This window comes from Lagopus leucura, unplaced genomic scaffold, assembly GCF_019238085.1.
Source record: "Lagopus leucura isolate 7727_CA_CO unplaced genomic scaffold, USGS_WTPT01 Super-Scaffold_100014, whole genome shotgun sequence".
Classification (NCBI taxonomy): domain Eukaryota; kingdom Metazoa; phylum Chordata; class Aves; order Galliformes; family Phasianidae; genus Lagopus; species Lagopus leucura.
Window position 1 is genome coordinate 8085978 of NW_024962268.1, and position 23330 is coordinate 8109307.

General features: G+C 38.8%; 2 protein-coding genes across 3 annotated transcripts in view; one reads left to right on the top strand and one right to left on the bottom strand.

The window, feature by feature from the left end:
* Positions 1 to 2370, bottom strand: part of NDUFAF2 (NADH:ubiquinone oxidoreductase complex assembly factor 2) — a 33008-nt gene extending 30638 nt beyond the window's left edge. Inside the window, exon 1 of the mRNA XM_042875517.1 lies at positions 2227 to 2370. Coding sequence (XP_042731451.1) covers positions 2227 to 2353 — 127 coding nt within the window. The 5' untranslated portion in view covers positions 2354 to 2370. The remainder of the gene's footprint in view (positions 1 to 2226) is intronic.
* Positions 2371 to 2556: 186 nt separating this feature from the next.
* Positions 2557 to 23330, top strand: part of ERCC8 (ERCC excision repair 8, CSA ubiquitin ligase complex subunit) — a 33014-nt gene continuing 12240 nt past the window's right edge. Inside the window, exons 1-9 of one of the 2 annotated variants that reach the window (XM_042875314.1) lie at positions 2557 to 2680; positions 4607 to 4702; positions 4837 to 4938; positions 9153 to 9276; positions 10934 to 11015; positions 12126 to 12194; positions 14204 to 14270; positions 15512 to 15615; positions 16391 to 16515. In XM_042875314.1, coding sequence (XP_042731248.1) covers positions 2604 to 2680; positions 4607 to 4702; positions 4837 to 4938; positions 9153 to 9276; positions 10934 to 11015; positions 12126 to 12194; positions 14204 to 14270; positions 15512 to 15615; positions 16391 to 16515 — 846 coding nt within the window. In that variant the 5' untranslated portion in view covers positions 2557 to 2603. The remainder of the gene's footprint in view (positions 2681 to 4606; positions 4703 to 4836; positions 4939 to 9152; positions 9277 to 10933; positions 11016 to 12125; positions 12195 to 14203; positions 14271 to 15511; positions 15616 to 16390; positions 16516 to 23330) is intronic. The other variant, XM_042875315.1, reaches the window with a different exon arrangement.

A 23330-nucleotide genomic window follows, 5' to 3' on the forward strand; every position in this document is an offset into this window, starting at 1 on the left:
AGCAGACAGAATGTAGTAACTCTGAATCACATGTTGAAAAACTTGAGGAAAAATCAAAATTGACCACATAGATCTGCCTGTTTTGCTCCTTACTAATGTAGACAAGGCCCCAGCATTCAAGGGAGCTGTAGAACCAGGACTGAGTAAGGAAAAGAACAACTGAAAGACACAGGGCATCAATTATTTGCATCACAAGCTCCATGCAATTTTATTCTAACCTCCATCAAAGATCAGCACAGACCAAAAGAAAGCTGGCAGAAAGCTTTTGCTTAAAACACATAAAGACACAAAATGCTGTTTGCATATCTTTTCTTGCCCCCAGCTGAAGCTAGAATCCCTCTGCCAGTCTGAAAAGAAGGCAAGCCCCAGGCCTGGGTCTTGAGAAAAAGCAGCAGCTGTTTGTTTTGCATGGTTTTAAGAGCTTAGTCAGGTGCAGTACAGAGGAAAATTCAGAAATAACAACAATAATTCAGCAAACCCACACTGTAACACATAAATCACTACTATAAACACAATGTGCAAGAGTCTTTAGAAGATATATAAAATGCAGATTTCACCAGCTTTAGCCAGACTTGGACTCACCGAGTTTATAAGGGCCAGCCCTTACTGCTCAATTTAATCTCTCAAGAATTATGCTCATTACTTCTATTTTAAGAAAAAAAGTCAGAAACTCAAAGGATACCAGGTATGACCTATTCTTAGAACCACTGCAATTCTTCAGTAAATTTTAAAACTTCTCCTATGCTCCTGTCCAATAACTATGTCCTATCTTCCTACTCTCTTACTGCTACTGCAATTACAATAAAGTTGTAAATACAGAGATTAATCTTAAAGCTTCAGAAGAGAGCTCTCAAGGTGAAACACCCACTTGCAAAAGTTCAAGATCTAGAAAAAACTGCCAGTATTTCCAGTAAAGCAGGTCCCTCTGATCGGTAAATAGGGCTGACAGTAAAGTAATTTCAGGACCATAAACAAAGAATCTGGTTGTAGGTTCTACTCCTTTCCGTAAGCAAGAAGGTTCGACCATGCAAAGGAGCTATTTATCTGTGTCTGAAACCACGAACCTCTTTAAGGATATTTGTTCATTACTTGGCACTGTCATCGTCTGAAATACTTCTTCCCCACATCTCATTAAATCTGAAATTTACTGGATTTCAGCTATCGCTATAGTGGAATGCCAGGTATCTATGCTTTGACTGATAAGCAAGCATAAACCGTTGCAGTGTATTTACTTCTCCAACTCTTGTGGTTTCTGTTTCGACTCTCTTTTCCACTCAGCCTAACAGATGAAGATTATCTGAGTAAGAAAAGTTTTCCGTTTGTGAACTCCATTCTATGAAGTCCTCTGAACAGGAATACAAATTTGTCCAGAATACAGACCGTTTTCCTTATAATCCTTTTGTACACCTCTCAAAGTTACCATAAGCTGCAAGAGGGAAGCCCAAAAGCTGAAAGAAAAGCAGAGAAAGCTTGGAATCGTCCCACTGTCATTGTAACCAGGAGGATTCACACACGGCCAACAAGGACATACTCCTATCACTCTTCCAGATGCCAGTCCATCAGACGTGTTCAATATCACTGACAGTCCTTCAAAAAGCGTGCAACAAAACCAATCAGAGAACTGACAAGATGCAGAACTGCAGGAAACGTTATTTGTGTCAGAAGGGGGGATGTGTGCCTGCCCTTGCACTTCAGGAAGGACACCGACCTTTAGGACTGCAGCCTCACACCTCATGCTTCTGATCCACCACACCACGGGGCACAGGTCTGCATGGGGAGCAGCCACGTAAAACACACCTAGTACAGCAAGTGGGTAAGAAAGGCTGTACAGGAAGAGGCGTGATGGCTGTAAGCACTGCAGCACGTGCACTCACGACCCTTAGACACGCCTCTTTGGTTAAATGACGCGGAGCCGTGCAGCGCCCGCGCAGCGCGATGTGAGGACGCGGTGCAAGCACACTGAGGATCCTCAAACGGAAACTCGGCGTTCTTCAAACCAAGTCACGGCCCGCAGCCGCCCGCCGCCCCTCACAACCGCTCCGCAACCCGGGCCGAGGGCGGAAGGCGTCACTCTGCCCTGCGCTGCCCGGGGCGGTGCGCTCAGCGCGGGGCGGTGTTCCCTGCAGTCCCGCCCCGAACGCCGCACCGCTCGCGCTGTCGCGGGCTGCGCCGCAGCGCTCGATCCGGGTCCCGGCGAGGCAACCCGAGAGGAGACCCCGTGCGTACCTGCGCTGGTCTGGTGCTGAGGCACGCGGTAGTACTTGTTGCCGAACTGGTCGGTGCCCACCAGCTCCTTCTCTGGCCCCAGGAGCCGCAGGCGCAGGGCCCGCAGCGCCCGCCAGGCGCGGCCCATCCCTGAAGCGAGCACGCGCACACCCCCACCGCCGCCGCCGCCGCCGCCGCCGCGCGCGACCCCCGTCCACGGGCAGCTCCGCCCCCGCGGCGCCAATCACGTGATCCTACTCCGTCAGCTCCTCCCTCTCGCCGGCAGGCATGCCAGCAACACCGCTTGCAATTGGCGGAAGCCTTCCTACCTCCAGCCAATCCCGGCCAGCACAGGCCCAAGATGGCGGAGCGGTGCCGAGCGGCGGCGCCGTCCTACCATGTTGGGGTTTATTTCGGCTCGTCAGGCCGGGCTCGACGATCCCTTGCGGCTGCGCCGGGCTGAGTCCACGCGCAGGTAGAGGGGCCTGCGGGAAAAGAGGCTGAGGCTGGCCTACGTGGGGCGGGCCCGCAGCGGCTAGTTCACGCTCGGGGGCTGACCTGAGCCCTGGGCCCGACCTGAGCCCGGGGCCCGGGGCCGTCGTCTTCTCTCCTCTGCGCGAGCCGAGGGCCGGGCTCTACCCCATCGCCTGCACCGGGAGCGGGGCGAGGTGGGGCGGAGCGGGCGGCAGTCCTCCAGCGTGCCCTGGTGCCATGCCGGGCAGGGGCCGTCCTGTACGCGCCGGTACTCATCCGGGAAGGGTTCGATAGGAGTTGTGTTGGAAGTTGGGAATTGCCCCGTGGCAGGCGGATGAGTGGTGTGTGACTGAGTTGGATACAGACCACGATAAGGCGCTGCGCAGTGCCACTCGGTTCTGCCTCACTGCGCTCAGAGGCTCTTTCTACTGATGTGTGACTGTGCTGTGTTTCACGAAAAGGCCAGACCTAGGTGGTGCTTGGGCTCACTCATCAGCTCGACCCCGTTTTTCCCATAAGCACACCTGTTGGCTGCTGACAAAAGAGTTGGATGCAGGACTGTTGTTAGGTTTGTAAAAGCTTTTCTGGAAAATGGTGACTGAAGAGAGGGGCTTATTAATACAACTGTCAAAGACAGTAATGTGATGATATTTGGTCATTAGTAAAGAGTCTGTTTTGCAGCTGTTCTTCAAGATAAATGAGGTAAAGCCAGTCTCTGTGCAGTTGCTCACAGCATCTGCAGCTGGAAGGATTTGTGTTGGATCCACATACAAAGGTTGCCGTGTGTTTACTTGTGTATTTGCCTTCAGTTGGGATTTTGTGACTGCATATAAAAAGAATCTATAATTTAAATAGACTATCAATAATAAAGTATGCAATTTATAGTTGTAATTGGTGGAATTACCCTAATTCAGAAAGCTCATTTCTGGTTTGTGCTGTATCATAATAGGTACTTTGTGCCCCTTCAGCTTCTGTGTAGCATTCAATGTTGAGAAAGAAGCAAAATAGGCACAGTTTATATTGCTGAAAAAACCGCATACCTAACATTTTTGCCTTCTCTGCATTTTCGTTTTGAATTAATAGAAATCACACATTATCTTCAATAGATTTAAGGCACATGACTTGAAATGTAGTTCCAAAACATTTAATTAAGGCGAGGTATTCAGTCTTGAGCTCAGAAATTTTAAGTATTTTGTGGATATCAAAATTCTCACATAATTCTATTCTATTCTACATATTTTGAATTAGCTTGGAGCATTCTATGCATACTGTTGATCACTCTGCCTCTAACAGTTCAAGCTTCCCACAAAAAGCATTACAAGATATTAGAATGTCTTCTGATCACAAGATCAGGAAACTATTGGAAGCTCCACCATGTGGATAGTGTAGGTTTTTTTCTTTATACTGAAGAAAGTGTAGCACACAAAGTAGTAAACACACAAAGTAGTAGTAAAAGAAAATAGTGAGATTTATTAAACTAAATAAGTTTGTCCACTAGGTGTCCATAGTTCCAAGGAGGAGTGATGGTACATAATGAAGCTTGCGGATAACTAATATTTGTCACAAAAATGACAAATACTTCTTGATGTTTATCCTATCTGTATTTTTTCAAACTACTTTCTTGTTTTGATGCTTCATGTATTGACCTCAAATGCAGTTTTGATATTCCTTTGAGCCTGTCTTACATATTTTCTTGCCTCTTAACTTCTGACAATACCGATGATAAAACGCTTTTTCTACCGAACTTTTAATTTTGTTATGTGTCTCTGTAAGTTTACTTTGCAAGAATAAATAGATGGGATGTTAGATGCACTGAGGGAGGATGAGACCATGCTTTGCACTGTGTAGAGTTATATAGTGATATCTTAAAAATCTGTTCATACTTTTCATCTCACTTTTCTGTTAATTTTTATTCTATTTTTTTCAGAGTTCTAAGTTTAGAATTAAATAAAGATAGAGATGTGGAAAGAATACATGGCAGTGGTATTAACACCCTTGATATTGAGCCTGTTGAGGGAAGATAGTAAGTATATACTTAAGTTTGGCTAAAATCACTTCACTATGTCTTGGCCATTATTTTATAGCCGAATCCTTTATTACATTTAGCAGGTTGTGGTCTTACCTTTTGTAACCCGTGTGTTTTATTTATACTTTCAGCATGTTATCAGGTGGCTCGGATGGTGTTATTGTTCTTTATGACCTTGAAAACTTGAGCAGAAAACCAAATTACACATGTAAAGCACTTTGTTCTGTGGGAAGGTAGGTTCTCAAAGAAAAAACTACTAAAAGTTAATAGATATCCATTGTAAGACTAGCACCAAAGTAACAGATTAATATGCATGCTTATGTCTAGGATAAAGAGGCTTTATACTGGAAATATTTGGTGATGGCTAGCATTACAGATTATGTTTCTGGCACAAAGAGAAAAATTGTAGAAGCTTTGCAAAGGTATATGTCGTTTGCTACATAGCAGAAGTTACTTGTTATATCTTTGCAATGAGTATTTGTTAATATTGTTTGAGCAGGTCTCTGGCAGTTTCACTTTGGGCTGTGGAAATATTCCTTGCATTCCACAATATATGTATAATTCTGTGTATCTTGGAATAGTTATACGTTTAAACAAAGGAAAAGTGATTTTGCGTAATTGTTCAGCAGAGGGAAACACAATCTAAGGTTTGTAGTTGTTGGTTTTATTTTCATTCTCTCTGTTACTGGCTTTACAATTGCTTATTTTAAGTTCACCAGGTTAGCACCATGTTGTTTAATTAATACAGAACTTTTTAGGAATGTTTGAATGAGGACAGATGTGTTACTGACAAAAATGGGTCGTATTTTCCTGAAGACCCAAGGTACTACCATGCTACTTGCAAGAATCAGTAGAAAGACTCAAAACCATTATTGCTGTGTGAGACCTTTCTGCAGGTAATGAAGATTTGTGGACTATTGGCTTTAAGTCTTCCAGCAAAATCTGTTTTTATTTTGTGCTTAGATTTTCTATTAGGTTAGGGATTTAATCTAAGTAACAATGACGTATATCCAACTTGCATTTTCTCCTTGTTTTTTCCTAGCCTTTAAGTTATTTGAGGTTTAAGAACTTGGTGAATGGTGCCAAGCACAAAACATATCTATAACAGTAAGAGCCTCAGATTGGTATGTTGGGCAATAAGAAGAATAAATAAAAAAAAAAAGATATATAGAACATGAAACAAACGCATAGGAACATAATCTGCTGCACTTACTAAGTGTTGTGTGTGTGGCACTGCTTGAAGAAAATAACTTAAAATTGTAATTAAGAGCTAGTAATGAATATGTATCCCTGAACATAAAAACGAAAGTGAATTCTGGGACAGAGAAAACCGAAGAAACACGTGCTGCTAACACACAGTATAAGAAAAATGATTAATCTGTACTAAAATCATCCTTTGTTTCCTTATCAGTCTAGTCAATTGAAGCCGTACTTGAAAATTCTATTTCAGTATGGCTAGTTGGCAGTCTGTCTCTTGAGTAGGTGTTTATTTATATAGATCTGTCTCTTATTTCTCATCACTTGTACAGAAGATCAAATCATAGTAGTAGAATCTTATTTCACATAGAACAACGTTCTGAATGATGTTGCTATTGTTATTTTTTAAAGTTACTGTAGCAAGGTTTATGCCTTAAGTTATTGTTATGCTTTACTCCAAATATTTGTCTAGTTTCCTGGTATGTTTTAAATACTTACTGGAGCTAATTAGCTACGTATATAGCTTCAGATATTGGAGTATTATCCATGCAGACTTGTGACACTATAAATGAATTTTTGATTACCAGTGAGAAATACTTTTGATCTGATTGTTTCTTATCTTTAAAGTACATGATAATAACATGCAAAAAGTATTTGTCTGTGATTCAAGTTTGCAGGGCACAAAGCAACTCTGGTCAGGAAATTGCTTTAAAAAGAAGTTCTTGTTAGGTGTCCTGTGAGGATATTTCTGAGTAGATTCTGACCTGGGACAGCTGAGGGTCCAGTAGTTTAGACTATTAGAGAAGATGATTCCTAACATTAGATTGCAACATACCTAATGTTTCTCACATAGATTTGGAGTCACCATTGGAATAGAAGTTTTCTAAATTTTTCCTTCCTTGTTCGGAGTCAGCACTCCAACTTTTTAGTTCCTTTCATATGATTCATGCTGTCATGTGGCAAAAACTGACATTTAAGAGTAAACAAACTTAACAAGCTTCTCAATAACATAGCTGATGCTTCTGTAGGTCTTCTCTATTTGAAAACTGTCCAGAGTGAGTCAATATCAGTGACTTTACTGTCCATATAATTCATTCTGTATTTTTCTTACATTAAAAGGTTCGTATTTCCTTACTAGTGTGGAAAAACACTGGATATAAAATGAATTAGAAAAAATATACAGCTCTGAGAGATGAAGTGGAATGGCACCTGGCCACTACTAAGCCCAGTTTGATCAAAGGTGATTCCAGCAGAGCTACTCAAGAGAGAGTGTAGAAGAAATGATGATTTTGGTGTAGTGCTGAACACAGTCCAGTTCTGTACACTTGTATTTAATACACAAAGATTGTAGTTCAATGAATTTAGTTTTTATTGGAAAATGAATTGGGATATTGCTGTGTGGATTTGTTCAAATGACTCTACAGGAGTTAAGTTCATACTGAGTTGGGTTTGATTTCTTGGCATTAGAGGTACTGAAGATTTTTAGCTTGCTCCCCTGTAGAATAGGTGCTCAAAATTGGGATGCTGAGCATTGTGGCAAACTAACAGGCTGTTACAGGGTTATTTCTTAGAAATAACCAAGGAGAAGTTACTAAACTAAACTCTGTAGTTTCTCAGTAGTTATTAGTATTGTCGGTGCTGGCTTAAGGCTCATTCTTTTTAAAGACATAAGGTATCTTCTGTGCTTTCTAGCAACCCAAGTAAACAGGAAGCTTTATTAGCTGAGGTGTAGTGCCAGATCTAGGATCAGGATCAGTATTTACACAATGATTCCCTTGCAGTAGTTATCACTTCGGAGGTCAGGTGACTTGAAAGTAGTGAAGAAATCCTGTGAGTTCTTCACTAGCTTGAGATGGAGCCAGTTGAACTGCTTTAGTGTATATGCTGGGTCTGACTGGGGTGGAGTTATTTCGTTTCACAGTAGCTTGTGTGGTGCTGCGTTTTGAATTTGTGACCTAAAGAATGTTGATAATACACCAGTATCTTAGCTGTTTTTGAGCAGTACTTAAGGTAATTGAGATTTTCACTGTTTTTCACTTTGACCCCTCAACAAGTTGATTGGGGATGGGTGATAGATTGTGAGGAAGCATGGCCCAAGTGCTTGATCTAATTAACCAAGGAGATATTCCATACCACGCAATGTCACGTGAACTTGGGATGGCAAGGAGAAAGTGGTGGGTGGAGTGAGGGAAAGGTATGTTTTCAAGGGCTTGCTATTGCTTTGGGACTGGCTGGAGTTCAGTCACTTGGTGGTGAGCAGTTGCTTTTATTTTATCTACTTATTTTTATGATGTTTGTTTCGCGTAGTTGGTTGTTTTATTTTCATTTGATTTGTTAAACTGTCTTAATCTCAGACAATAGGTTTTCTCAGTCCTGTGTTCACAGTTCTCTCTCCCATCCCACTTGGGGGAAGTGAATGATTGAACAAGAGGCTCTGAAGGTGCTTTTCTGCCTACCAGGGTTAACTTGACAGCATGATGCTTCTGAATCTGGGAGGGTGGTACTGAATCCTCAAGCTGAGTCCACGTGGATCCAGCTCGGATACTTGTTGCCTACCAAATATACAAAGCTGCCTATAGCATTTAGGATCTGGTTGAATCATGTCCTGGAGCTGTAAATACTGGCTCTGGTATCCATTCTTCCCAGTAGTATTACTTTTTATTACTACATACAGTTGAATTGAGTGTTTCATTTGTAAATGCAAAAAACAAACAAACAAACAAAAAAAACCTCTCATTAACTCAGTAACTGCTCATTAAATACTGTTTCAGTTCCTTGAAATTCCGGTGATTGTGTAGCTGTAATTATTTGCTAATCATGGATTTTTTGAACTGTTCGTGTGATTGTATATTTCAGTGGGTTTGATTCTAAGACAGTGGGATTCCATAAATGTAAATGGTCTGTAGTGTTAGGTTTTAACCTTAAACATTATAACTTTAAGAATTGGACAATTTCAAAAGACGCTACTCTTCTGTGCCCCAGATTCAGAGTCTTAACTTGTCACATGCTATAAATACCATATTTTTAAGGGGTAAATGATCCATGCTTTCTTGAAATAAGGGCTCTGTGAAGTAATTTACATTGACTGTTTGGAAATTGAGGCACCAAAATAACTAGTTCATCTTGAAAAATTAGTATAATTAAAACAAACAAATAAAAAGCCAGTTACTTATTCAAGTTATCACCGAGTATCAAGACAATTATAAGCCAATTGTCAAGACACTAACCAATTGAAACCCTTTAATTTTAGGAGCCATCCTGATGCACATAAATTCAGTGTGGAGACAGTCCAGTGGTATCCTCATGATACTGGAATGTTTACATCAAGCTCATTTGATAAAACCTTGAAAATATGGGATACTAACACTTTACAAGTAAGAGAATTTCTTTGCTTTTTAGGCTTTTTTAATACAAGTCATTTATTCCCCATCCACATTTCACCCTGAGCCTGACAGAACTGGGCATTTAGAAGGACAAAAACAGCCAGTTGTGAGAACAGCAGCAGTGTGGCATTGTACATTGGCATGCTCCTGTCTGTATCAGGGGGCTGATTGCCTGAGCTGTATGGGAGCTTCGAGCTCTCAGGACAGTTCCTTGCTGCTTTAGCTGCGAGTAGGAATGTACCTAGTTTAATTTATGCTACATAAATTATTTATTTGTCCACCAAGAACTGTCTGAAGCTCTTGTTCCTTTTAGGTATTGTGTTTTTCTCAGGAAATACTGAGTTTTGTTTGTTTGAGTTGAGCTGTGTAGCAGCAGTACAGCAGAGCTAATTATTTTTGTTAACTAAGATGTAAATAATGCTTTAGAAGGACTGGTCTTCTTAACATTTGAAATTAAAGAGGACAAAGTATTTTATATGCAGAGCAGTAGTCAAATGAGTTTGGAGAGGACATGCTGGGTCACTGAATCCAAAATTCTGTTGTTCTGACCATTGCAGACACTCTTTCTCATAGTGAATTATCGAAGAACGGAAGAAACCTGTGAGAAAATGTTAACCATTATAACTGACTTAATTGAAGATAACAGGTTTTGCAGGCTTTTAGGTTTTTCAGACTCTGAGCACCTGATTGCTGAGTTATGCATTTGTTGTTTCCAGTATGCACATATATTAACGATTTTACACTGGCAGTATTTGAATGTTGTTTCAGTACATGGTGAAAGAATTAAAAAAAAAAATAAAAAAAAAAATCTGTCATTCTAGAAACATGATAGATTTTGATTTCTTTTTATGAGACGTGAGGCTATGTTTGCAATCACCAGATATTCTTTAAGGTGTTCTCTTAAGTGGAAAATTCTGTTCATATTTCTGGTATCTCTGTGAGCATCACTTACTTTGAAAACACAGTGTTTGTGTGAAGGTTACTGATTGACTTGTTCTTCCACAAAATGCATATAACTCAGATTGAAGTTCTTTTCTTTTCTATAGAGTATTTTAGACTGGGATGACAAAGCAGTTGTACCAGGAAGTCATTGTACTGATTATTAAAGCCGTTGTTGTATTGCAATATTTCTAACACTGATAAGGCAGCTCATCACTATGTGTGGGCTTTTTTGTTTTCTATGTTGTTGTTGTTGTTTGTTTTATGTATCAGTATAGGTCTATATAGATACATACATTACTTTTCAGCATGAAACTTAGCATGTCAGATTTGTAAGCTGACAATAAGCTTCTGGGTTTAGGCTAAGCTCGATTTCTTGTTGACTTTAGTCTTCGTGCTGCAACTTTCTTGTTTGCTCTCTTTTGATTTTGATAATCCTTGCATCTTTTCCGGTGATGTTTCTGATGAAGTTCCTTGGGCATTCTTCTGGATCACTTCCCAGCACTGGCATAATTGTCTGGTGTTGTGAGCAGATTTACTTACTTTGCAGTGTTTGTGTGATGAGATTTCTAACCAGACGAATTATTGTTAGTGTGCAAATAGGAATATCTGTATTTTACTTGCAGCCATCACTTGAAAAAATAATAACAAAGGTGTACATTCTGCTAATGTATTTGTACTCTGACTAATTTGATCTTTTTATCATTAGCCTGCAGATGTATTTCAGTTTGAGGGAACAGTCTATAGCCATCACATGTCTCCATTTGCTACAAAACATTGTTTAATAGCAGGTATGTGGGTGTTATAAGAATTTCATTATGTATTTAGGCAATTGTGCTAAAAAGCAAGTAATATTCAAATTTCTTGTTCCTCTCTTGTCCTCCTTACATAATTTCAGCCTTCATAAAAAAGACATTGTTAAAATATCTTCAGTTGTTTGGATTGATATTCATGAGAGTATTGTATTTAGTCTTCTGAAGTAAGTATTGTTCCATTCACTTTCTAGATGAAAATTCCTAGCTAGATTACCTTTGTGTACTTAACTAACATCTAAGGGTTACTGTGTCACAGAATCAATCACACACTGCATCACAGAATTCTAGGAGTTGGAAGGGACCTCTGAAGATAATGTAGTCTAACCTCCACTAAGGCAGGTTCCCGAGAATAGTTTACCCAGGAAGGCATCCACAGAATCATAGAGTTGCCAAGTTTGGAGAAGACCTCCAAGATCATCCAGCCATCCATCCACCGCCAGCCAATGTTTCCCCACTAAACCACATTCCTTAGTACCTCGTCTGCATGTTTCTTTAACATCTCCAGGAACAGTGACTAGCCACCCTTTTGGGTTCACTTCCCTGGTGCAATTTGAGGCCCTTCCTTTTCATCCTGTCACTAGTTACGCTGGAGAAGAGGCTGGCCACTTTCAATATCCAGTCTATTCAGATCCCTCTGAAGGGCCTTCCTAACTTCAGGCACGTTGACTTTCTCCCATTTTGGTGTAATCTGCAAACTTAGTGAGGATGCACTCAATCCCATCACCCAGGTCAATAGTGTATGTGTGTATGCATTGCTTACAACTGCAGGATGTTACTATGATTAGACAAAATATTTAAAGAAAAGGTCATATTTTTAATTCTCAAGATACTTAAATACTGTCTTATTTGCCCCCAGTTCCTACTTCTTGTTTGTTGTAGGTAAATTTACTTGGCCTGAAAATGTAATTCTGTTACAGAATGTGTTACTTTGACTAAATGAGTAGTTATGCAGCTGTCATTTTTCTTCTGTTTCTTTGTCATTGCTAAGATTGGGTTGTTGTTCTTTCAAATGATGGTTGTGTTGAGGTTTTTTTGTTTTGTTTGTTTGTTTGCTTTTTCAGCTGTCTTTGTTTCTCTTGTTTACAGTTGGTACCAAAAGCCCCAAAGTACAGCTCTGTGACTTGAAGTCTGGATCCTGTTCTCACATTCTGCAGGGTACTTTTTAGTCTGAAACATAAAATGCTAAACAATAACTACTTTGAGTAAAGCAGGCCCTATAAAGAAACACTATATACAATGTATTCTTTGTAAGTAACATGACTGATGTATTTAGTGTCAGTTGCGAAAGTTACACAGTGTTAAAGATTCTTCTGGGTGTTAGTCCTAGTGCTAATGAATTGGAGAACACAAATGTTAATGAACAGTTACTACAGATGTTGGGACATTTTCATGATCTAATCAATAGTAATTACTGTTTATTACATGGTTAAGTATTGATCTTGTTTTTGTGTGCATGTAAATTCAGTGCAGGAGGTGGGTGTTTTTGAATTTCTGTATTTTTAATAAGAAAAATCTTCTGTTTTTAACAAAATAACCTGTGAAGGTTGTTGCATGGAATTTTTTTTTCAGTAATTATTTTTAGAGGTTTCTTTGTAGAAAGCTACTACTGTTTTTAGAATAATCATATCTAATTCTTTGCATCGACTTAATTCAGTAAGTGGTAGGATTTTATTATTCTATAGTCCATTAGTATTTGCACTTAGTGAGATTTGCCCTTAATATGTTTTTCCTAATATTTATTGTTGGGAAATGAATATGACATACGGCCAGGAAATGGAAAGGCAACTAATATATATAAAAAAAAAAAAAAAAAGTGATTCACCTAATTCTAAATTACATAACTGGAATGTATTTATATGACTTACTCTATTTTGCATCAATATGTTTCTATTATTACATGAAGTATGTTTACAGTCCTTGTAATTGTTTCTCTAGACTTCCTGTTGTCTAAATTTGTTTAATGTTTTTGATGTACACACATATGTGCATGTATGTATGTTGTTTCAAAGTAATGTTTCCTATATATTTATTTGTTAAGCACAACTGATACCAAGAACTCAATAACAGTCTTATATATATATAAATAGAGTGAATTCTCATCTACAAAGTACTTTTTCAGCATAGTTACTGCCATTAGCTCTACATTTTGCCAGTGCTAAACAAAAACCTGCATGCCATGCTTATAAAAATGTGCATGATCATTTGGAACATGGCATGTCTTTCACGTTGCTGTCATTGCTGCCTCTCACACACCACCCATTGGCTCATTTTGTCCACATCCATCTATTTGGTCTCCACAAATGTTCAGCTAGTGTCAGTGAATACCAGTTCACCAGAGTGCCATTTTTTCCACATGGAGGAACTCAGTCCCGCACCTTTTGCTTCACACGCACTTCTATGTCAGATACCATTTTGTCAGACTGCCCCTCTGCTGCTGTATCACATAGCAACAAAATGTAATGAGATACTGGTGGGATGGGTCAGTCTCTACTGCCATACCACCAACATCTGCCTCTGAGACTGTGGGCCAATGTCGTAAAATAGGTGGCATAAAATTACTTTTGGAGTAGTCCTTACGTATACATGCTTGTGTGTGTATATGCATATTTATTAATGTTAGTGTTAACCTGCAGTGAGTGTATCGCTGCTATATCACATCTATTTTAGTATCTTAATGTATTTAAATATAAGAAGGGGGAATATATCTGAAATCTGGGAGCTGAGTATTTGAGAGTAAGCTGAATAAAAGTTTACTATTAAGTAGTTAAGATAAACATTTTTTTAAAAAGACTTGCTGAAGACTTTTTTTTTATTTTGCATTTGAGAACATCAGAATTAATAAAGAATTTAATAATATTTCTTAACATGGTTGCAATAAGCGTGACTGTTCTGTACTGTGTCTTACCCAAGCAAAACCGTAGTTGTTAAAGATTAGATATAATACTTCTTGTATCACATAGAGTTCTTGCAGTTCCACGTGAGCAAGGTGTAGAAAGGGAAAAAACTTCTCTCTCAAAACTGCACACTATCCAAATTTATATTGCAATTCAGAAAATTTAGATTATTGTTCTGAATTGATGTATCCTGCAGAATTAAATTACTTGCATTATTGTATATAAGTATTTTCCTAGATTACTACCTAAGCCTTCTCATGCTGTTTCTAGGTCACAGGCAAGAAGTACTGGCAGTATCTTGGTCCCCACGTCATGAATATGTTTTGGCAACAGCAAGGTAAAGATGTTGTTATATGAAATAAAAACAATGAGAAAATTTAATGTATTTATTGTACCTGCTTTTACACTTCATGTGTGCTTTGGAAGTTAATCTTTATTGTATGCTTCATTTTTTAGCTCACTTTTTTAGGACAAGAGCTATTCAAATTATGCTTATTTTGTAGGAAGATAATACAGAATTTTGGAAATACTAATAGCATTTAAAATTACAAGCAAATTCTAGAGGTGTTTCTTACCATTCATTAGTGTTTATATTGCTGATCTGTTTTATAACCAAGTCAAATGTGTTTAACTCAAAGTGCCATCCTTGTTAATTGTTCTCAATTATGTCAGAAAGCACCAGTAGCTTAGCTGACATAGTTTACAGGAATATACACTGTTAATGTATTGATCTAACATGAGAATGCACAGGAAAAAGCATGTTGTATTTCATTTAGAAGACAGTTTATGTAAGGAGAAGTATGAGTGTACTGCCCAGCTGTGGATCAGGGAGATACAGATTCTGTTTGAGGGTTGTTTGTTTTAGTCCTAAAGTATCGCTAATTCGCTGAGAAATATCCAAATCATTTAAATGCACTTACATGGGTGACAGTGCATTAGAAATGGCCTTTTATATGAGTCTACCTCATATTTATACTTGGGAGTCTTGTAGTACGCATGAATTGCTCAAATCAAGGTGCCATGCAAAATGCACTGCCTCCAGTGTTGCTTTTTAAATGCAGGCAGCTTGAATCGAGTACCAGCAACCGGCGTAGGTTTTATGGCCAGTGAAGATGTAACGTGAGTGTGTGGTTTGGGAGCCAGAATGAACTGCAGCAGCCTGTGTCTTGGTCTTTTCCTCCTTATGCCGCTGGTAACATAGATAATCGCGGTTCTGACAGAAGCCAGCTGTTCCCGGTCAACCATATAGATAATGCTAGAACCTGTAGCTACAATTTAATCAGTAGAATTATTAGCAAGTTTATTCCTGGTTTGCGTTTGTATGCAAAAGTGTTATATTGTATACAGAGATTCACTCTTCACGCAGGTGCCTTGAATGTACTAGATGTAATTATTGATTCATATAAGCAAAAATCTGAAGTTCATCTTTTCGCAAAATTGACTGTGACTGCACGATGAGTAGTTCAGAATAGTCGTTGGACCAGCGTAAGTGCCAGGTGGGTTGGCTAAAGGCAATTATTGACTTGAATGGAAGTAATTTTCCTGATGCATATGTTAGTACCAATTTGTTTTTCTTAGTGCTGACAGTAAAGTAAAATTATGGGATGTGAGGAGAGCATCAGGATGTCTGACTACGCTTGATCAACACAATGGAGAAAAGTCGAAAGCATCTTCTGAGGCAGGTAATACAGAATATAACATTGTAATTCATGCCCAACTAGAAGTTTTCTTACATTCTGTGAATGTGTTGAGTACCAAGACCAACAAACACAGTTGTGACATCCTATTTGTTACCTGCTGCATTGCACAGGCAGTTCAGTTTCTCTTCAGATACTTCCCCAAAAGAGATTTTGCTTGTGTTTGGGACCCTTGTGTAGAGAAGTCTCTTTGACAACAGCATTATGTCTGTTCTAACTGTTTGAGCCAAACAGTTACCTCAGTTGCTGCTTTGAGAAATACATGGTAATGTGGAATTAAATCAGAGAATATAAACTTTATATATTGTGATTCTGGATGAAGTAACTGAATTTTTGTAAGCAGATTTTTTTTTTCCTAGCTCTAAATAAAGGTGCGTCTGAATTGTGCACTGCTGTATAGTGCAGAAACACCTTATCTCAGTGAGCTGATTTCTGGGCACCATAGTCAGATGTGCCATGGTAGAATGGAGTTGGGTTTTAGCTCTTTATCCTTCTTTAAAATGTATGATTTTATTAGGTGAAATCTTTGGAATTTGTTTCTACTAAGCTGTACACAATATGTGCAATGAACTGTTTTATGTGTCAGTTTTCAATGATTGTTTTTCTTTTAAAGTAAGTAATCCAAGGAGAGTCATGCTTTCATAAACCAAGAGTTAAATTATTAACTTATTTACACGTTACCATTAAACAGTTCTTTCAGTACCGTATATCTAAATAAAAATGTATATACAAAATCTGAAGAAATTCTTTTTTCTGACAGTAAACACAGCTCACAATGGGAGAGTTAATGGTTTATGCTACACAAGTGATGGCCTTCATCTCTTGACTGTTGGTACAGATGATCGGATGAGACTTTGGAACAGCTCCACTGGAGAAAATACATTGGTAAGTTATCAAGAATCTTCAGTTAGGTTTTGCTTTGATTTAAAGGATTTCTTTTAACTTCTGTAGTTATCATTACAACTGCATTAGTTGTTTATTTGTTGTCATAAGGAAATAACATATTAATACTTTCTGAGCCTTTTTATATAATAGATTTCTTATTTTTTGTTTACTAAAAAAAACGTGAATAAGTGTGGATCTACTTAGCTATTTAACAATTAATTATGCTAACTGTAAGTTCATTATCTGTAAGCATAGATGAAAATGCTTCAAACAGTAAAGAAAATCATAATGTATACTGACTACTGGTATAGATTTTTTTAAACTTTAGTTGTCATTGAGATATGGACATCTCAATGTAAAAATCTCATGTAAAAAATACAGTGTTTCACTGATAGACTTCCTGGCTTTCTTACAACTCTCCTATATTTTTATGAAACCTCTCTTGTGAAGCTCTTCATCATTTGTCGAAATTTTCTGTCCCTTTACATATGCATTGCAACCAAACAGGAAAAAGCCATCTTTGTTCCATAATCCTTTCTATGGCCTGTTTTTTGTTTTGTTTTTGTTTTGTTTATGATGGGTTTATTTTTTTGTGGAGAACAGAAAATTAAAAACTGGAAAGAAAACTTTTCTACATTTATTCTGAAAGAAGGAAATAGCAGGTACGTCAGTTTCCATGGGATTTTAGCTAGTCATGTTAGTGCGGTCTGCCATTGCTATTAGGAAATAAAGAAATTTTATCTCTGCCTTAAAAATCTTTTACTACTGCTGCTTAGTTACAGAACGTGGTGAAAGCGTTCCCTAAAGACCTTTAAATGAAAAGTTATCTATCCATCCCCATGCTCTCCATATTTGCCAGCTTGTTTGCAGCACTTACTTAGTATACAAACATCTTTCTGTCTTCGAATCACCATCACCAAAGAAGATGATACAGTTTGTTCGTTCTACTACCACCAGCTGGATCACTGTTTTTTGTTTTTCTGTGCCTGTTAGTACTTCGACTTGTTTCATATCTCATATCTATTCATATTCTATTTTATTTATATTCTATTTCATATTCATATCTATTCTATTTCTTTTCTTATTTGATGTCATGATCTTGCTGTTGAAGTCCAGATTCGATTCCATTATCCTGTAATTTACATTGTCTAGATTACTGTGTTTTTGCATACCAGGCGTGTTCTTGAAATAATTTTAAGGCACCAGCAAACAAATGTGAATCATCAAATGGCATGGATTGGAAGGGACCTTAAAGACCATCCAGTTCCAACCCCACTGCCATGAACAGAGTTGCCGCTCACCAGACCAGGCTCCCATTCAGCCTGACCTTGAACATCTCCAGGGATGAAATGTCCACAGCGTCTTTGGGCAACTTTGTTCCAGTGTCTCCTCACTCTCAGTGTAAAGAATTTCTCCCTAGTACCTAATCTAAATCTCCTTTCTTTTAGTTTAAAGCTGTTACTCCTTGTCTTACCACTATCAGACCACATAAAAAGTAAGTTTCCATTTTTTTCTATAAGCTCCCTTTTGAATAATGAAAGGCCTTTTCTTCAGGCTAAACAAATTCTGCTCCCTGCCCCTTATTCACAGGAGAGGTGATCCAGTCCTTTGATCATCTTCATGGCTCTTCTCTGGACTTACTCCAACAGTTTCACACAGATGCAGCACCTTGCAATTCTTGAACTTCCTTAAGTTCATACGGGCCCACATTTAAGCTTGTCTAGGTCCCTTTAGATGGCATCCCTTCTTTATATTTTATCGACTGCATCACTTAGTTGAGTGTCTTCTGCAAACTTGCTGAGAGTGCACTCAGTCCTACTGTTTATGTGACTGATAAAGATGTTGAAGACACTGGTCCCAAAACTGACCTCTGGGGGGAAATGCTTCTCATGACCTGCTTCTACTTGACCACAGCCCTCTGTCTTCAACCAACCAATACATTCTTTATCTACCAAAAAATCCAACCTTTAAATCCTTATCTCTCTAATAAAGAGATAAAGCTGTGGTGAAGGACCTTGTCAAAGGCCTTACAGAAGTCCAGAAAGATGACATTAGTTGATTTCCCCTTGTCCATGAATGCTGTCAGTCCATTGTAGAAGGCCGCTGGATTGGTCAGACAGGCTGTGCCCTTGGTCAAGCTGTGCTGGCTGTCCCACATTACCTCTGTGTCTTGTGTGTCCTTAGTATAGTCTCCAGGAGAATATATTTGATAATGTTCCAGAGGTGAGACTCAGTGGTCTTTAGTATGCAGGTAATACAAGCACATTCCGCAGTCCTGTTGTTTGTCCTCCTAGTCCATTTGATCTCCATTTTTTTTCCTCTTTTTTTTTTTTTTTTCCCTTTTTTCTTCTTCTGTTTTTGCTAATACCACCTTTCCTCTTCTCACTGGCTGGCCAAAGAATCACGTAAAAAAGCATTCTCTAAAAGCTGATGATTTCATTGAGACTGCAATCACCCTGGGGGAAAATGTACACAAAAAAAATCTCTAATTGCTTGCCTTGCCCAGTTTTTTCTACCACTGATATCCTCTCCTGCTTGATTTCCTGCATCTGCTTCCTCTCCCTCAGCAACTGACTTGTTTTATTCCTGGTTATAGCGGGAATTTTTTCCAAGAAAAAGAGACTTTAGTGGTTACTTACTTACCTGTTATTCAGAGAAAAGGAACTACACGTGAAACAACTGAGTCCTGTTCTACAAACTAACTTTAAATACTTGATAACTGTATGAGGGTTAGCTTGTTTCTTAGTGGAATATATAAAGAGAATTAAATATAAGTGCTTGAAACAAATGCAGGTAAGTTTCGTCTGCCCTCTTGAATTTCTCAGTACATTAATTTAGCTTTAGAACCCTTTTTCATAGCTCTGTAAGTTGGCTGTTTTGTTTTGTTATAATGGGAAGAGTTGTTTCTGTAGGTAGAATGCTTGAGCTAGAAAATTCTGACTTTGCTCTTCCTTGGTTGAAGATTTGCTCTTCCTTGGTTGAATCTTTTTGGCAGGTCAACTCTTATGTGGTTGATTCTATCCGGAGTTCTTGGTTTTCCTCTACTGAGTTATAAAATTGTTATAAAAATATATAAATATATATTTATATTGTTGAAATAAATAAATATGAAAACTTTATATATATATATAAACATATATATATTGTTATAAAAATATATAAAATTTGTTTCACTAAAATGCAAACTGATTTTATGCCTGGTAAATTCTGTCTGAAAACTTAGAAGATTTTTGTGTGGACAAGTTACAAAAATACAAACAATTGTAATACGAATTCAAACATTGAAATAAAGAACTTTAGCTGAAATATTTAAGTACGAACAAGAAGATATTGCATATGTTATCTTTATTCCTTTTTGCAAATTAATAAAAAAAAAATTGGAGCATATTTTCCTTCGCTGAGTAAGTTGGAAGAAATTAAGATGTAAATATTAAAGGAAAAAGTAAATAGATGTTACAGTGTAACAGTGCAGTGTACAGTACACTGTACAGTGTATACATTTTAAGATTTTATTTCATTTTTTATTGGTCCTGTGTGGAGCCAGCAGTTGGACTCAGGATATTCTGTAATTCATTCTGTCTTCTTGTCACATCTTTTCATACGAGATTGATCAGCTGATTGAGGAAATTGAAATTAGTATAACTAACGTAGCAAATGTGTTTCAGGTGTGATTTCACTGTAACTAAGCTTATCAAATTCCTCTTTCCTGGGAAGGATTCTGCTCTACTTTCTGGTCCACCCATACAACTCTTCTGACTTTCTGAGTTCTTTAGAAATAACTGATGATTCATTTATAGTTTTAGCTGTTTGATCCAGTTTCTGATGAGCTTGGTGAAAAGCCAGCGCTAGTACAAGGCGACCCTGCAGCTTCAATATGAAGCCTGTATTTTGTCTGTGATCAAGTTTTTGGGGAGATTTTTTTTTTTTTTCTGTGACTGACTACTCTTAACACACTTTGATGTAGTTAGTTTAACAGGAAGCATTTGGAGAAGTGTTCATGAAGAATAAGCTGCTGGTTCCACACTGAGATGCTTGATTCTCACATCTCTGTCCACCGACTGCACTAATGTGTAAACTGTGTGATATATTTTCACCAACTGTGGTCATTCCACGGTTGTGACAACACAAAATCTTTAAAAAACAAAACAAAACCAAAAAAAAAAAAACTTGAGTAAGGTAAAAATTAAACTGTGACAACGAAGGCAAATATGCTCCACCAATTATTTTTAATTAAGTACTGTATTTATTTTTGCAGCAGAAGTTCAAAATGTGGAGCAGACGTTCTTAATTGCCTGATGTGTAGTAACACAATGAGATTATAATTATTTTTTAAAATTATTTGAGAACAGTGACTGTTTTGCATGGCAGTTTTTCAGTACTCGTGATAAATAACAAACTTCACAACCTGCTCATTAAATATGCAAGTCATAAAATATTCCTAGTTAAATACTACATGAGGAGATTACGAGCTTTTTGAGCAGGTGGACAGATTATGTGCAGAAATCACCAGGCTGAGGAACATCTGGCAGTCAGAAAGAGAGGTTGCTGCATGGTGTTCTGTAGAAATACAAGCAGACCAGCTCTTCTGTCTTAAGTCCCTGCAAAGGGAAGAAGCTAAGCAAGCTTCCAACACAGAGGAGACAAATGGCAGAAAGAGGAAAGATGGGAGACACTGGATCCCCTTCCTTTCTCAGTGCAGAAGGGGGGAGCCTTACCCTTGCTCCTGAAGTTGCCTTAACCAACAGATACGAAGCTCTGGGGATGGAAGGAGAAGAAAGTGTGAATGTTCATTCAGAAACAGAAAGGAACAGTCATGTTAAGATGATCTAAAACGATCTGAGTCAGAACTGGTTCTACTAAAGTAAGACAAAAGGTCTTTATAATATGGGATTCTGTACTGCGGGGCACTGAGGCACCCATTTTCCACTCCAATAATCTGCCTAGCTGACTGCTGGGCACGTGTGTTCAGGGCTGCGTTCATGAGGTAGAAGCTACTTGGTATGATAAAGCCAAAGGAGTATTATCTGGTCCTGCTTGTTCAAGCTGGGTCACAGGAGACTGCAACTAGGAATTTATAAAATAGTTAAAGGACTTTGCGATACCTGGGATGATGTTGAAAGGATCTGGAACACAAGTAGTGTTCTTAAATTCTCTTGAATTGGAAACTGCGACCCAGCCAGAAGCAGGAGAATGAACAAGTTGAATGAATGGCAGCATGGAGGGTGTCATGCTCAGGATTTTGGGAACTATTATTTTGGATGCACCTTTGAGAGACCAAACCTGCTGACATCAAATGGGATCCAACTTATCAAGAGAAGCAAGAAAATACTAGCAACAAGTTGGCTGGGTTTATCACCTGAGTTTGATACTAGATTTCACGGGGAAAGGAGATATACTTCTCAATGATAGGGAAGGGCTGAGGAATGCTGTCCTTTAGGAAGTAGCAGGGGAAGATCTCAGTTTCCATAGAATCATAGCATCTTTTAGATTGGAAGGGACTCTTAAAGATTATCTAGTCCAACTCTTTTGCAGTTAACAGGGACGTTTATAGTTAGATGAGGTTGCGCAGAGCCTGGTCCAGTCTAACCTTGAATGTCTCCAGGGATGGGACTTCCACCACCTCTCTGGGCAAGCTGTTCCAGTTCCAGTGTCCTGATTTAAAAAAAAAAAAAAAAAAAAAAAAAAAAAAACCCTTTTCCTTACATAACATTTAAATCTGCCCTCTTTTGGTTTGAAACTGTTTCCTGAAAAAGCTGGCAGATGTGGTTGCCAAGCTACTCTCCATCAGACTTGGAAAGTCAGAAATGTCAGACAAAGTTCCCTGTGTCTGAAATTAAAAAAAAAAGGAAACATCACTCCCATTTTCAAGAAAGAGAGGAAGACCCAGGAAACAACAGGGTAATAAGGCTGACATCTGTGCTTGGGAAGATAATGGAGCAGATCCTTCTGGAGGCTGTATTAAGGCACATGTAAGACATTTAAGAGGTGATCCAAGACAGCCAGGATGGCTTCATGAAAGGCAGATTGTGTCTGACCGATCTGGTGGCCTTCTACAAAGAAACAATGATATTGGTGGGGGGAAAGAAAAGGGCATCTTAAGTCATCTACCTGGACTTGTGCAGTGCCTTTGGACAGTTACGGACTTGAAGGCTAGACTGTTGGGTGGTATGAGGGTTGTGGTCAGCAGATCTATGACTAGGTGGAGGCCAGTACCCTAGGAGTCTAATGCTCTTAGTCTAATGCAACTAATGCTCTTCAACAGCTATATCAATGACATATGCAGTGATCATCAACTGATGACACGAAGTTGAGTGATGGAGCTGATACAGAAGAAAGGAGTGCCATTCAGAGGGACTGAACATACTTGAAAAGGGGGTCCAGGAGAACCTAATCAGGTTCAACAAGGCCAAGTGTGAAGTGTTACACTGCATTTGAGCTAGTCTCATATATGGGAGAAGAACTCATTGAGAACAGCCCTGCAGTAAAGGATTTGGGGATCCTGGTGGACACAAAAAGTGGGACATGAGCCAGCAATGGATGTTTGCAGCCTGGGAAGTCAACTGCATCCTCGGCTACATCAACAGAGAGGTAGCCAGCAGGGAGAGAGAGGTGATTGTTCCCATTATTCTGCCCTTGTGAGGCCCCATGTGTGGTACTGCATCTAGACCTTGGGCTTCCAACAGCAAGAGGGATGTGGAGCTGTTAGAGTGGGTTCAGAGGAGGTCCACAAGATTAACCCAGATGGCTGTAGCAACTCTCCTACAAAGAAAAGTTGAGGGAGCTGGGCTTATTTAGCTTGGAGAAGACTCCAGGGA